This window comes from Electrophorus electricus, chromosome 7 (genome assembly GCF_013358815.1).
Source record: "Electrophorus electricus isolate fEleEle1 chromosome 7, fEleEle1.pri, whole genome shotgun sequence".
Lineage (NCBI taxonomy): Eukaryota > Metazoa > Chordata > Actinopteri > Gymnotiformes > Gymnotidae > Electrophorus > Electrophorus electricus.
Window position 1 is genome coordinate 11,858,649 of NC_049541.1, and position 12,374 is coordinate 11,871,022.

Consider the following 12,374-nt stretch of genomic DNA (forward strand, 5'->3'; position numbering starts at 1 on the left):
AACTGCTTTTGATTTACAGCTTTTCTAGTAATTTAATCATAATTTTCTCAAAGGACTTGTTGGGAAGATTGCATCTGTTTTGTGCCTCTTCTGAGTAGAAGTTTCTGCTTCCTGCAAAAACTGTAGAGTGGTTGGCTTGTCTTTTTTGTTTGTGAGAGCCTGGCAAAGGCAGCTCATGGGAGTGTGAATGCATATTGGTAGAACTGATACATTTTCATCTACTGCCAACGCTTCAGGTCGGCATATATATATATATATATATATATATATATATATATATATATATATATATATATATATATATATATATATATATATATATACTCTATTATGGTGTAGTCCCAGGAAAATCCACGTTATGTTGCTCTCCTATCAGTTCATCAATTTCTTTGAAGACGTGTAAACGCAGATGCCCTTTCCTGTTCACCGATTATTGTTTTTCATGTTCTTATATGCATCCTCAAGGATGCGCCGTCTTCTAGCTACTTTTTAGGGTCACACACTGCTTGGAATTGATCACTTAGTTTAGCTAACCGAATGAACGCAGCATCTCAAAGCAAATCCCGCTCTCAAAAAAATCGCTTTGTCTATAAAAGCAAAGACGTCAAACGTCAAACTTGCATCAAAGATACAAAGAAACTAATTTTATTTTATATTCAAAGCCTCTCTTTCATGAAATTTTGACTTTTCGCCTTATTTACTTTTGTAAACTGAATTGTCAAATTTGAAATGGTGGTTTGAACATGAACATTTAAAGCTTTCATCTCTTGCGTTTTAGGTCGTTTAGGCGTTTTAGGTCGCAGACGTTGGCTCTCCCAGGCATATAATCAAACCGTCCACGAAGGCCCACACATAAAACCTGACTTTAATATCACCAGGAGCGAACAAATTACGAGATAATCACTGGAAAAGAAACTGGCATGAAACTGGGTTGGTTTACTGTGTCGTCTGAAGCCATGCCATTTTAGTTCTCTCGAGTTTATTTTGTCGCGTAGATAGGTAGCCTATTGAGACTTACTGTCTAACCAGTGCCTCGCAAAAACAATTCAGCATAAACAGGCCTACTAAAGCGCCTTATATGTATTATGCCATACATTACGAGTAGCCGTCTACAAAATACAAATACGTTCTGAATATACAGCGCCATCTGCTAGTAGAGGCGTTATTGTACGCCCTACAACTCAGATCCTGCAGATGTTTCTGTCTGAAATAGAAAGTGAAAGCTGTTTTTAAGTAGAAGGAACGTCGTCACAGATTTAGCATCAATGACAGTTTTGAGTATTTCCTAAAATATGTCTAAAACTCAATCGGGCTATTTTCTTCATTTCCGTTGCAGTGGATATGCGTCCAATAATTCTAACGTTATTTTTCATTACGACTGAATATTCGCTTATTATAAGAGGGAAATGCGGTAAGTTTCGAAACGATTTAACATTCTTCGTATGAGTACTTTAACCTACGTCGCCCCAAAATATGCTTAGAAACGAATAAATGTTAATGACTTGTTAGCCTTGGTAGGTGTTTTTGGTCACGAATACACCAGAATACGATAATAGTATTATATTAGCATGACTACCAAATGTCGTAAATGTAAATGTAACTGTAAAAGAAACCTTGTGATTTAACAAAAGTAATTAAAATAATTTACATAAAAAACTTCGGTGTAGTCATACTACGAAAGTGCTTTGTCTTACTTACAAAAGGGCTGTCATGTAGTTATATATTGTATCCTAACTAGTACAGTAGTTAGGTTAGAGTTCCAGATACCATTGCACTAGAATACTGTTATACAGGGATCACTGCTGATGCCTAAAAGTGCAAAACACATATAAGATCTATCTCAGACATTGCAATAACAAACTTACTAGACTTTCAGTTACTCAACATAGGTTCAGGATCAATCACTCAGCAAAGGTAGCGTGATTGAATGTATATCAGTCTCAAAAGCCAGCACATCTTCACACTTATGAACTGGAAGCATGAAAACAATGTATACAAACATTTAGGTTTATATGGTATGCATGTGAAGCTTGGGGTGCTTCATGAAAGTAATCTGCAAAGTTGAGTAGAATCCTGACATTTCTCAGGCTGTTGTTGCACTTAAAACTATCAAAACAAAATGTGTGCTAAGTGTTCTAACTGCAAACGTGCTAGAAGGTGGCTCTGATGCACCATTTCATTTGCACCGCAGCACTACCTCTGCTGATATCTCTGATATTATGGGATTGGGTGGATAAGATCATTTGTGATATCTTCACACCTTTAGAACCCCTTAAATCAGCAGTATAAGGGTGGCTATAGTCTATTTCTAATGTGACTTTCATTTCTACCATGTGTTAGCTTAGTGTTGAATAAATTGATGCATAGTAGCAAGATTAGGAAGCCAATACCAAAGGATATGTATGTCCAACCAAAATAATGTTTCCATAGAAAACTTTTCCATATAATGATACGTAATAACTAGTGAAACAAATTCACAGTTATTAACTCCAAACAGTTTTGGATTTCCCCGTCTGGTTTGGTAATGGGCCTACCAGTTTTCTTTAGGCTATTGTGTGAGGATGTGGTTAGGTCACATGGTTAGGGAGAGACCCTGATTTTTCAAAGGTAGCCCAGGTGACGTCACTTACCTGTGGTTTATGAAATGGTGAAAAAAAATCTGGACAAATTACCCAAGCTTGAGGTTTCAACATCAGAACTAACCACTAAACTTCAGAACCAACCTTCATGCCCTTTACATCGTGTAGGGGTAGCGTTTGTGTTATGAACAGGCTTATTTTTTAAGTTTCCCTAGAAAATGTTAGCTAATTAATACAGCATGATTGCAACAATTCATAACACTGGTACTGCTTTTCAAATTTGGTGTTTTCCTAGACTGTTTCTAAAGTTGCTAGTGCCAAATCTATCTTAACTGTGATCAAAAATATGATGGAATTATGTTCCATATAGCTTTCTTTAGATCTTTCTGTCATTTGAGATGTTGTTTTACTCTTTTTTTATGGGACACAGGCCTGTCTTCAGGTATCCCCATAAATGCACAATGGGGTTTATACAAAATGTCTTCACTTAGGTTTTGCAAGGCTTAGAGGTGCATTTTGAGTCATCATCCCGCTAAGATGCAGCATGAATCTTTGTCCACAAAGATCCAAATGAGAGGTTATAGCATGCCTCTGAAGAATGGAGTGATACCATATGTAATTGTTTCTGTACATGTACACCAAGTCCAGAGTAGGCAAAACACCCCCATATTTTAATATCACCACCATCATGCCTCACTGTTGCTTTGATACACTATGGTATCAGTCTCTGTTCTGTTGCTGACATAAATCACACTCTAGGATTCTTCAGTAAATAGGACCTTTTCCAGAAATCTACTATGAAAAGTATGTATGTCTCAGTACAAGGCAAGTGTTTGCTTTGTTTACCTTCCTGGGAAGTGGTTTAGAGATGGCTGTTTGTCCTCTGAGACCACTGCTACATAAGCATATTTTGACCATAGTTTTGCTGTATGGGGTCGCATGCTCTTAAATCAGCACGTTGTATATCTCTGCAGAAGTTGCTGTTCTGTCTCTCAGTGAACAAAGCTTTATGTATTGGTCTTCTGATAGTGAGATTATTTTGTACGCCTTGGTTTACTCGCCATTTTACCTTTTATCCTATCCATTATGGTCATTGCCTCTAGCTGATTGTACTTACTTTCATCTGCTCCTGTGCATTTATACCCCTCCATTCTCTCAATACTGTGAGGCATTTGTTTTGCCGTTCTGTCTATTTGAGTGTTGCTTTTGCCTGGTTGCTGTTTTGTGTTTTTTCCTTTGTAATCCCTATTTGTGTACACCCCCCCCCCCCCACACACACATACACAAATTATTAGATGGTGTGATATATATTTGAGTTCAGGATGAGTTTTCAATAGAAAAGCATCTATATACTGTGTGTTTTCTATAGATGACATAACAACCTGTTTACTTGATACTCTTTGCAGCTGCAGCTAATCTGAATTTGCAGGTTTTTATGAGGCCTACTGTGTCATGATTCTCCAAGATTAACAAAGAAAGAAGAGTTAGGTGACTTTAACGCTAATACAGTGGTAATGAAATGTACTATCAAAATTACTGATGTATTGTTAAAATAATTGTTGTTAACAATAATACTTTTTATAAAAAAGATTATTATTATTAGTTTGATATATATTGTTAATAGTTCCATATAATTTTGCTTGGTGACTGTACTTCCCTGTCAAGCATCCTATATTTGTGGGGGGTTTTTCAGGTGGGTTCCATTACTGCACGTTCAGTGCCATAATGAAATTGCCACTGTGCTGTTTTTCTGGCTTACGCTTAGCTTTTAAATGGCATGAGAAGGGTTAGTCTGACTGAATATTGTGGTGGCAATACCCGTCTAACCCATCCCCTGTTTGTAACTGTACCAGTCTGCACTGGAACAGTGCCTCTGCTAAGTCATGAAAATAGCAAACAACATTTCTTCCATGCCTGCATATGCCTGTGCCGGTTTTATACCTTATTTCTCTGCTGGAACTATGTCCACAAAAAAGAGCTCAGAATATATAATTAATTCATGCATGCGCTTCCTGAGAAATTCTCCCCAGAATTGCAAAGTGTAGATTATACAGTATATTATAATATTATATATTATAAATATGCTTCACTGTTGTTTTCTCTGGGGTTTTGTCACATTCATTCACAGTTCAATCATTCATTCACATTCACAGTGTTTGTCACATTCCCAGCACAGAGCACATGCCACATACATGTGTTCACAAATGGTTTCACAATTGCCTGAACATTTCCCTCCTATAGCCTTGCCATAAGATAGATAACTGTGATACCTTAAGCAGATATGTGTATTTAACGTGTAATTATTAACCACACTCACCATAATCCTGGCATGTAAATCTATCATACCCACAACTTTGGCCACGTTGTCTTATTCTGGTACACAGTTAACTCTATTTAACTCTATTTATTTTTATAACTATTTTGTATAGAGTATGACCCATCCCTTTTCTATAGCTTAAAGCTTTTTCTAATAGCACTAGAAACCATTGTTTCTAAGTTATTTAATCAGGTTAATACAGTCATGAAAGAAGAAAAAACTAATTAGTAATCCAATAAGATGATAAGTGTTTAAATATTTATCAGTTGGTCTTTTCTTGGCAAGGTAGCAGAATAAATGTCAGCAGTAAGACTAGTGAAAGTGTTGCTGTGTGTATTTGTGCAGCAAAGTGCAAGTTTCCTAATGTAATTTTTAATTAGCATTGGCAATGAGTGAGAAAATTGAAGATATGAATGGAGCAAAGGGGAAATAAACAAGAACAGCACTGTTGCATTTGTAAAAATAATATCACTGTGAAGATTAAAATTCAACCATTTGATTTTGCCTTGTCGTAACTTTTTGTGCTACTGGATTTGGTTCACTGAGGCTAAATATCAGAAAGTGAGTAGTAAATGTAGCTTGGTAATAATGCAATAAAGAAGCTTTGTGTTTCAGCCTTTAGGCTGCATTGGTCTTGCTAATCTTTTTAGCACTGCAACAAAGACTTTGGAATGACAATAAGAATGAACAAAATGTAAAATATTTTCCATTTGGTATGCTAGTCAATGTTTCCTGCTGGTTCTGGGTTATCTTTTGGTACACTTACAAACTGGGGCTTTAAATTGCACTCTGCATGTAGCAACGTTCTACAGGTATAGGCAGGGATATGTGCACCCAATCCTAAGTGAATATATTCCACAACACATTTTTCAAGTCATGTTGTAAGCAGCTGATTACAGACTAATTCTGTTGGTTACCATACAGAGTTGAAAACAGACAACTGGAGCATTGTGTTTCTGATAATCTGAACACATTTAATAAAAGTGTGCTTTATTATGCAAAAAGAGAATGTTCTCTTTATTTGTATTTTAATAAAGAATACACAGCAAAGCAGACAAACAGCTTCTAAAGTTAACTATTATGAGCTATCTTAATCAACAAATATTTATCTTTCAACATTTTGATCATGAATATACAGGTTAGTGTCCATGGTTCACTCAGGTAAAATCTGTTTGGAGATGTTAAAGCCAGAAATGATTAATGAATTTATGTCATGCTGAAAGTTGTCATTGCATTGTCATTATGTCATTGCTTTGCTTGGCTAGTTTATGTATAAAATTTGATGTGTTTGACCCTCATGCTAAAAGAGTGAAACCAGCAACACTTGATGATGACTAGAAAATTCTCCACTTTATTTTAACCAAACTAGTGTTTTATCCAGCTTTATTAACCAACTTCATTTTTATCCAGCATGTTTAAAAATAAAGTGTTGAATTTTCCAGGCATCGAGTTTTGCTGGTTACGCTCTTTAATACACCTTATTAGAAAAACTAACTATATGCAGTGCCTTTTCTCTTATTAATAAGATGTCTCTCCCCAAAGGCCCTTTGAGTCATTTTTTCATTGCAGGTGTAAATTATTTTTAGGATATCATCAGATTTATTAGCAAAATGTATTAAATGATGACCACCTAGGAAATGTAGGAGCGTGGCCCACAAATGAAACCTGCAGCAAAAGAAACAACCCCAAACTAATGGGATAATATATAAAACTCCTAAATTAACCATGTATTTCAATATCAACTGTTATTATTGACAATCGTTTGGTAAGCTGTAGTCCCTGTTCATAAAGCATGCTTATACTTTTTGTTTATTTGTTTTCCTGTTACATCAGAACTAGCGTGGATGTACTTTTGCAACTTTTCTTGCTTATTTCATCATACGGTCCTATTCATTATGGTGACATTATTTTTAGATTGTGTATACATAATCTTAATTTTAAGGGTGTCCCAGATGTTTCATAGCCACAAAATGGCTTAATCTGGTCCTGTATATTTGTATTTATTATTTTGCCTGTGTGGGTGTGCTCTGTGTATTTTAGTGCATGAAGTGCTGTGCTTCTTTTCTTTCAGAAACATGCAACGCTCCAGTTCAGGTGGCCAACACGGAGCCTGTAGGCAATTCCTCTTATACCTTACAGTCCACATTCCGTATGATGTGTATAAAGGACTATGTCCGGAAGGCTGGGACATCCAACCTCTTCAGATGCACAACTGACGAACACACGAAAAACTGTTCGTGGAAAAATTATCCAGCTTTAGAGTGTATACGTAAGTTATCCATTAGTTATTTTTCATAAGCTTAGGTGAGGAATGTTTCAATTTTTTCAGTTTTTTTTTCCCAGAACTTTCCTACCATGGTCCATTACCTTGTTTTTTTTTTTTTGTTTTTTTCACAGCAATGCTAAACACATGGTTCTGATGGATCAAAGAGATGACTATTTTTCAGCATTTGTTTTACACATACACATAGTCAAATTGTTATAGTTTTTGTCTCGTTTGCATATTTTAGTCTTGCTTACATATGCAGTTTCTTTGATTTAGAGTCTTAAAGGCATTGTTTAGCAAAAAAAGGAAGAGAGAAGTTTACAGGCATGTCCACTTCAAATGTAATTGATCAGCTAAGACATATTTGGTGATCAACGTTTCCTTTATTTCCTTTATTAGTTTTGCACCACAACAATTTATATGAGGCTAATTAAAGTAGCAAGTACTGCAATACACCCAAACCTTTGTTGATGTGATTTAATATGCAATATGAATGATGTATAAAAACCTTACTTTAAAGCTACCGACTGTAAGATTATAGGGGTCGTCCTCTTGAGCAACTCAAATTTAATTCTCCCATCACGCATCATTCCACACAAGTTGATAAAAGGTGGTGATGATTGATTCATTTCACATTATCCAGTAAGTGTGACGCTAAGAACATTCATTAATTTAGATATACAGTCAAGAGGCTTTCTGTACAGCCTACATGCAGTAGTTATGCAGTTAGAATATCATAATTGTTCCTAAACTGCTGAGTTTTATTTATTTATTTATTTAAAAACAATTTTAAATAAATGTAAAAACAGGAAGGAGTTTAGAAATCTCACGCGTGACTAAATAATTAAGAACATATATACATATACAAAAGAACATGCATGTCAACACTTGTGGAAGTACTGGCCTGCTTATTGCTGAAGGTTGTTTTATCTGAAATGGCTAAAACAAATGTAACTAATTTGCTGTACCCTAGTGCACTTTAATATAGTATAGAATTAGTTCAAATTTAAGAATTTATTGTAACTTTAATCCACCATGTGAGGCTTGTTTTCACTTTTCTGAAAATATGAAAATATCGTTCGTGCGGCCATGATGGGATATAAGACATAAAATGGGATATAAAATGGGATATAAGCATAAAATGGGATATAAGCATGGGATATAAGCATAAAATGATAATTCATACTAAAGCCTATAAATTCCCTCAAAAGTCTAGACCATAGCTATTGAATGAATGAATGAAGTTGCTTATATAGTGCCTTTCTTAGAAACCGAGGATGCTTTACAATCAACACATAACTTGTTAGCTGACACAGTAGGAATGGAGTGGAAAAATGTAATGGAAGAGAAAGCAGAAAAGAACTCCAGGATGTGGTGGAGGAGCGGAATTCTTCCACCAAGTCCATTAATTCTGTATAAACGGATACCTCAAAGAACTTTTTATACGTCAGCTATTACCTCGTTATGGTACATTTCACTGGCATTGATCTTAAAAATTACACAGTGATGAATTTAACCAGCTAACGTTTGACCCCATCCTGGTAAATGCCACTTTTTCAGCATGTTTAAGAAATGGGATCAAAATAAGCGTGCTGCGTTTGCAACGCCTGATCCCTCCGGGGACCAGCTAGATAGGCTGGATCAATTGTGTTGTTTCTTACAGCTGCCAGTCTTGTGGTTATACTAGTTTAATACGTCTTGCAGCTCATCCATCATTGCCAGCCATAAATAAAGTTAAACACAGCCTATCTTTCCCTTCTGTTATGTCTCTTTGCCATTCAGTATGGTGTTCATGCTTACTTATATAAACCTTGCAGCTCATCCAACAAAGCGAGAAGAATTCACAGGTAAGCATTTTACAAATCTAGTTCTTTTTATCTTAAGGAGTGTGCACATATATTTCAGACCCACAGACAAGTATGCTCTTCCTTTAAGCCTGTAAACTGTCTAATCCCCTTCGTCTTTGGATATATGCATTTGTCTGGAAACTATGGTGCCCCTTAGAAGAGAAATCTGTACTTCCACTTGTCCTTCTACAGGATAGTCTCTCTCTCTCTCTCTCTCTCTCTCTCTCTCTCTCTCTCTCTCTCTCTCTCTCTCTCTCACTCTCCCTGTGCCTATAGGCTACCTGTTTCTTCTTACAGTAGTGATATGTTCATTTTGTAGGCTTTGATGTTTGTCACATGTAACAAGGACATGTAGAATCAAAATCAGAAATGAATTTGATACTGGCAGGAGATTTGCAAACAGTGTCATGACTAATAATATACAGAATATAGCCTACCCTCTACTTAGAGCAGGAAAAAATGAACAAGAAAGTAGTCAAAGGGATCGAAAGAACTGGAGAACTACAGACTGGTCTGGAACATCGTCTTGGTGAACATGGACCATTGCTTCAAAAATATGCTTGAGAATAAGATACAAAATGTTAAATACAAAATGTTAAATATTACTTTACAGTTACACACACACCACCCCACACATCTGCCCCACCTCTCACTGCTTCCTCGTCCACACCAAGAGTGAAGATGTTTCACATGGCCACGGAAACAAGAACCAGAAAGAGCACTTCAATGACATCTGGTACAGATTACTTAATAACCTATTTGGGTGTGTACATGCACGCTTTGTGTTGTATGTGTATCTCAGTTGGGCCAGCGGTGACGTTGCCTGTGTGACACACTCCTTTCAACCTATGACAGGGCAAATTGGCTTTACAACACATACAGTTGCCACAGCAACAGGGACCCCCCTTTACTCCACTGTGAGGACCATAGCTGAGAAGGAGGAGACTATGACCACAGCCAATTGGACTGTACTTTCATCATCCAGTACCTTGACTGGCAGGAAATACCTGACCACAGAGTCCTCTGAGTCCAAGCACAAGCACATCAGTTCCACCACAGCAGGTGAAACAAGCCCTTCTGTCCTTCTGACATTCTGCCTGAACTACCTATATGAAAACTAATAATGACATATCTCTTTATTCATTTTAAACTAAACCAATCCACCAATCAATGAGACCTGCAGAAAATTCACCTCAACTTATTATTTTTACTATCATAAGAAATGTGGGTGTTGTTATGATCAGTCCCTCCCAGCTTCCATGTTCCATGTTTTCCCTGTCTTGTGTTTTCTAGTTCCGTTCCATAGTTTTGTTTTCTCCGACCCTCGTTTGATTTTCAACACCTGTCCCTTGTTTAGTTCATGCATTTAAACCCTGTCTTGGTCCTTTTTAAAAAAAAAATAAAACAAATTTTTTTAATTTTTAAACATTTTTTGCTGTTCATTGAATGTGTTTGATGGTTGTGTATGGTTCTCATGGTCATGTTTCTTTGTACTCTGTACAAAGTACTGTACTCTGTACTCTTGTTATCTTAGCCTCCATGTTTCCTTGTCTGTCATAGCTTGCTTATCCTGTGTGCTTGTGTGTGTTTAGTTCTTCTCGCTGTTTGTGTTTAGTTACTCGAATATCCTAGCCCTTGTCTCGTTCTGGGTTCTGTTCACATGTTAACGTTAAACTATGGTACTTCAGATTCAGCCATTTAAAATGGAAGAACTGCCAGCTGTTAATTGATCCATTAACCATTCTCTGCGCTGGATTGAATATCCCTGTATCGATAAATTTGCTTTCAGGTATTTGCAGTAATGTATTTATGTGAGTTCTGGATGCACTGTATTGCACAAAATTAAACTGACCAACACACCAATACTTTACTGTTACATGTTACAAATAAATCTGTCACTTTCACTGTCAGTTACACACTCACATGTGGCTTAATGTCAGTTTCTCTTCCTCAGTCTCTCTCTCTCTCTAAGGAAATGGTGAGATTGCATCTCGCAATACAGACTTCTTGTATGCAGTTATAGTGCATGCTCCTCTTATGACATCTAATCCTACCATATGCTCATATTTTGGTTTCTGTTTCATGCTCAGTCTCTTTCTCTCTCTATTTCTGTCTAACAGCTTACTTATGTATCTCATTCATTAAGATTTAGGCACAAGTGGAATTGCTGCAGGGCTAGTCTTAGTCCTTATCGCTGGCTTAGCAGCAACAGTCATGCTTCTTCTTTGGTGCCGAGGGTAAGCATTTGAACTCATATGCAATGTGAAAAATATGAGATGTGTTGCTAATGTTACTTAAGTAATTCTTCTCTCTGTTTCTCTCATGTAAAGGCGACAAAGGGCTTCCACTCAACAAATAGAGATGACACCCCAGAGCCTTGAGTCAGGTTACTCACTGTTAGTCCCACCCAGTGGTACCAACAGGTGCCTTCTAGATTCAAGCCAAGAAAAGCCTGCCTGCTCAGACACCATGTGTACATAAGCATCAAAGGAAAACTGCCCAGAATATAAACTCACTCGCCTGTCAAGCATGCATAGTGCCTTTACATTATGTATTGATTGTATGCTTGTTTTGATATTTGAGTACAACAATAAATGTACAACTGTATTGCCTTCATGTAATGTTTTACTTGACATCAAATACATTTCTGACACGAATCCGAGTTTCATTGGACTCATAAAATATTAAGAGCAAGTCTTTAAAAAAGCCTGTAAATGATATGTGGAAAGATGAAAGGAAATTAACAAACAAAAAGAAGTAGCTCATGATGTATCTCTTTACTGATAACCTTTAACAGCAGCAGCAGGAAGAGATGTGAAGTCTACAGAAGCGTCTGTGTCAAGAGTGCTTCAACTTTGGCAGGACAGGAGCATATTGCTGAAGCAAGAGTGTCAGTTTTCATGGCCAATAGTGAAATTCTCTTCACTGGCCCAAGTCCACAACTAAGTTCCAAGCTCACTGAGCATGTATTTCAGTAACTAAAAAGCTGATAGTGATGCTGAAGACAAAAATTCCCATGCAGGAACTGAAATGTCAGCATTACCAGCCTGGCTATGCATTATGGGAAATAACCAGCCCTAGGGCTTTGAGTAGATTCATCTCTTTGAGCTCAAAGCATGGGCCACCCAGATATGAAATGACTATGGCTTGGTGACAAGCAGTCTGTACTTCTTTGGAACTAATATTAACATCACCTACATTTTACCCCTCCACATGAAAAATAGTGTAAATGTGGGTATGGGGATATTTGTATTGGTGCAATGTATGTTTGTGTGCAATGTCAAAAGTGTGATTGTTGGAGTCCAGAGACAACCCTTTACATTTGGGCTGACGGTTTTACCTGAAACTCTGATTTAACGATATGC

General features: G+C 36.8%; 1 protein-coding gene across 2 annotated transcripts; it reads left to right on the forward strand.

The window, feature by feature from the left end:
- The first annotated feature begins 1,191 nt into the window (after positions 1-1,191).
- il15ra (interleukin 15 receptor subunit alpha) lies at positions 1,192-11,616 on the forward strand. Of its 2 annotated transcripts, XM_035528740.1 has the most exons (7): positions 1,192-1,411; positions 6,968-7,165; positions 8,980-9,009; positions 9,623-9,745; positions 9,865-10,071; positions 11,156-11,246; positions 11,340-11,616. In XM_035528740.1, exons 1-7 carry the CDS (start codon positions 1,342-1,344, stop codon positions 11,488-11,490), a joined length of 870 nt encoding a protein of 289 aa, XP_035384633.1. In that variant the 5' UTR covers positions 1,192-1,341; the 3' UTR covers positions 11,491-11,616. The 2 variants fall into 2 exon arrangements, with proteins under 2 accessions (XP_035384633.1, XP_026876495.2); XM_027020694.2 differs by lacking the exon at positions 8,980-9,009.
- The last annotated feature ends 758 nt before the right edge of the window (positions 11,617-12,374 follow it).

Excerpts from the sequence above, each read along its gene's own strand:
- il15ra (XM_035528740.1), top strand. The coding sequence starts at position 1,342 with ATGCGTCCAATAATTCTAACGTTATTTTTCATTACGACTGAATATTCG. Across the intron at positions 1,412-6,967 it reads TATTATAAGAGGGAAATGCG|AAACATGCAACGCTCCAGTT; the intron begins GTAAGTTTCGAA and ends CTTTTCTTTCAG. Across the intron at positions 7,166-8,979 it reads TCCAGCTTTAGAGTGTATAC|CTCATCCAACAAAGCGAGAA; the intron begins GTAAGTTATCCA and ends TAAACCTTGCAG.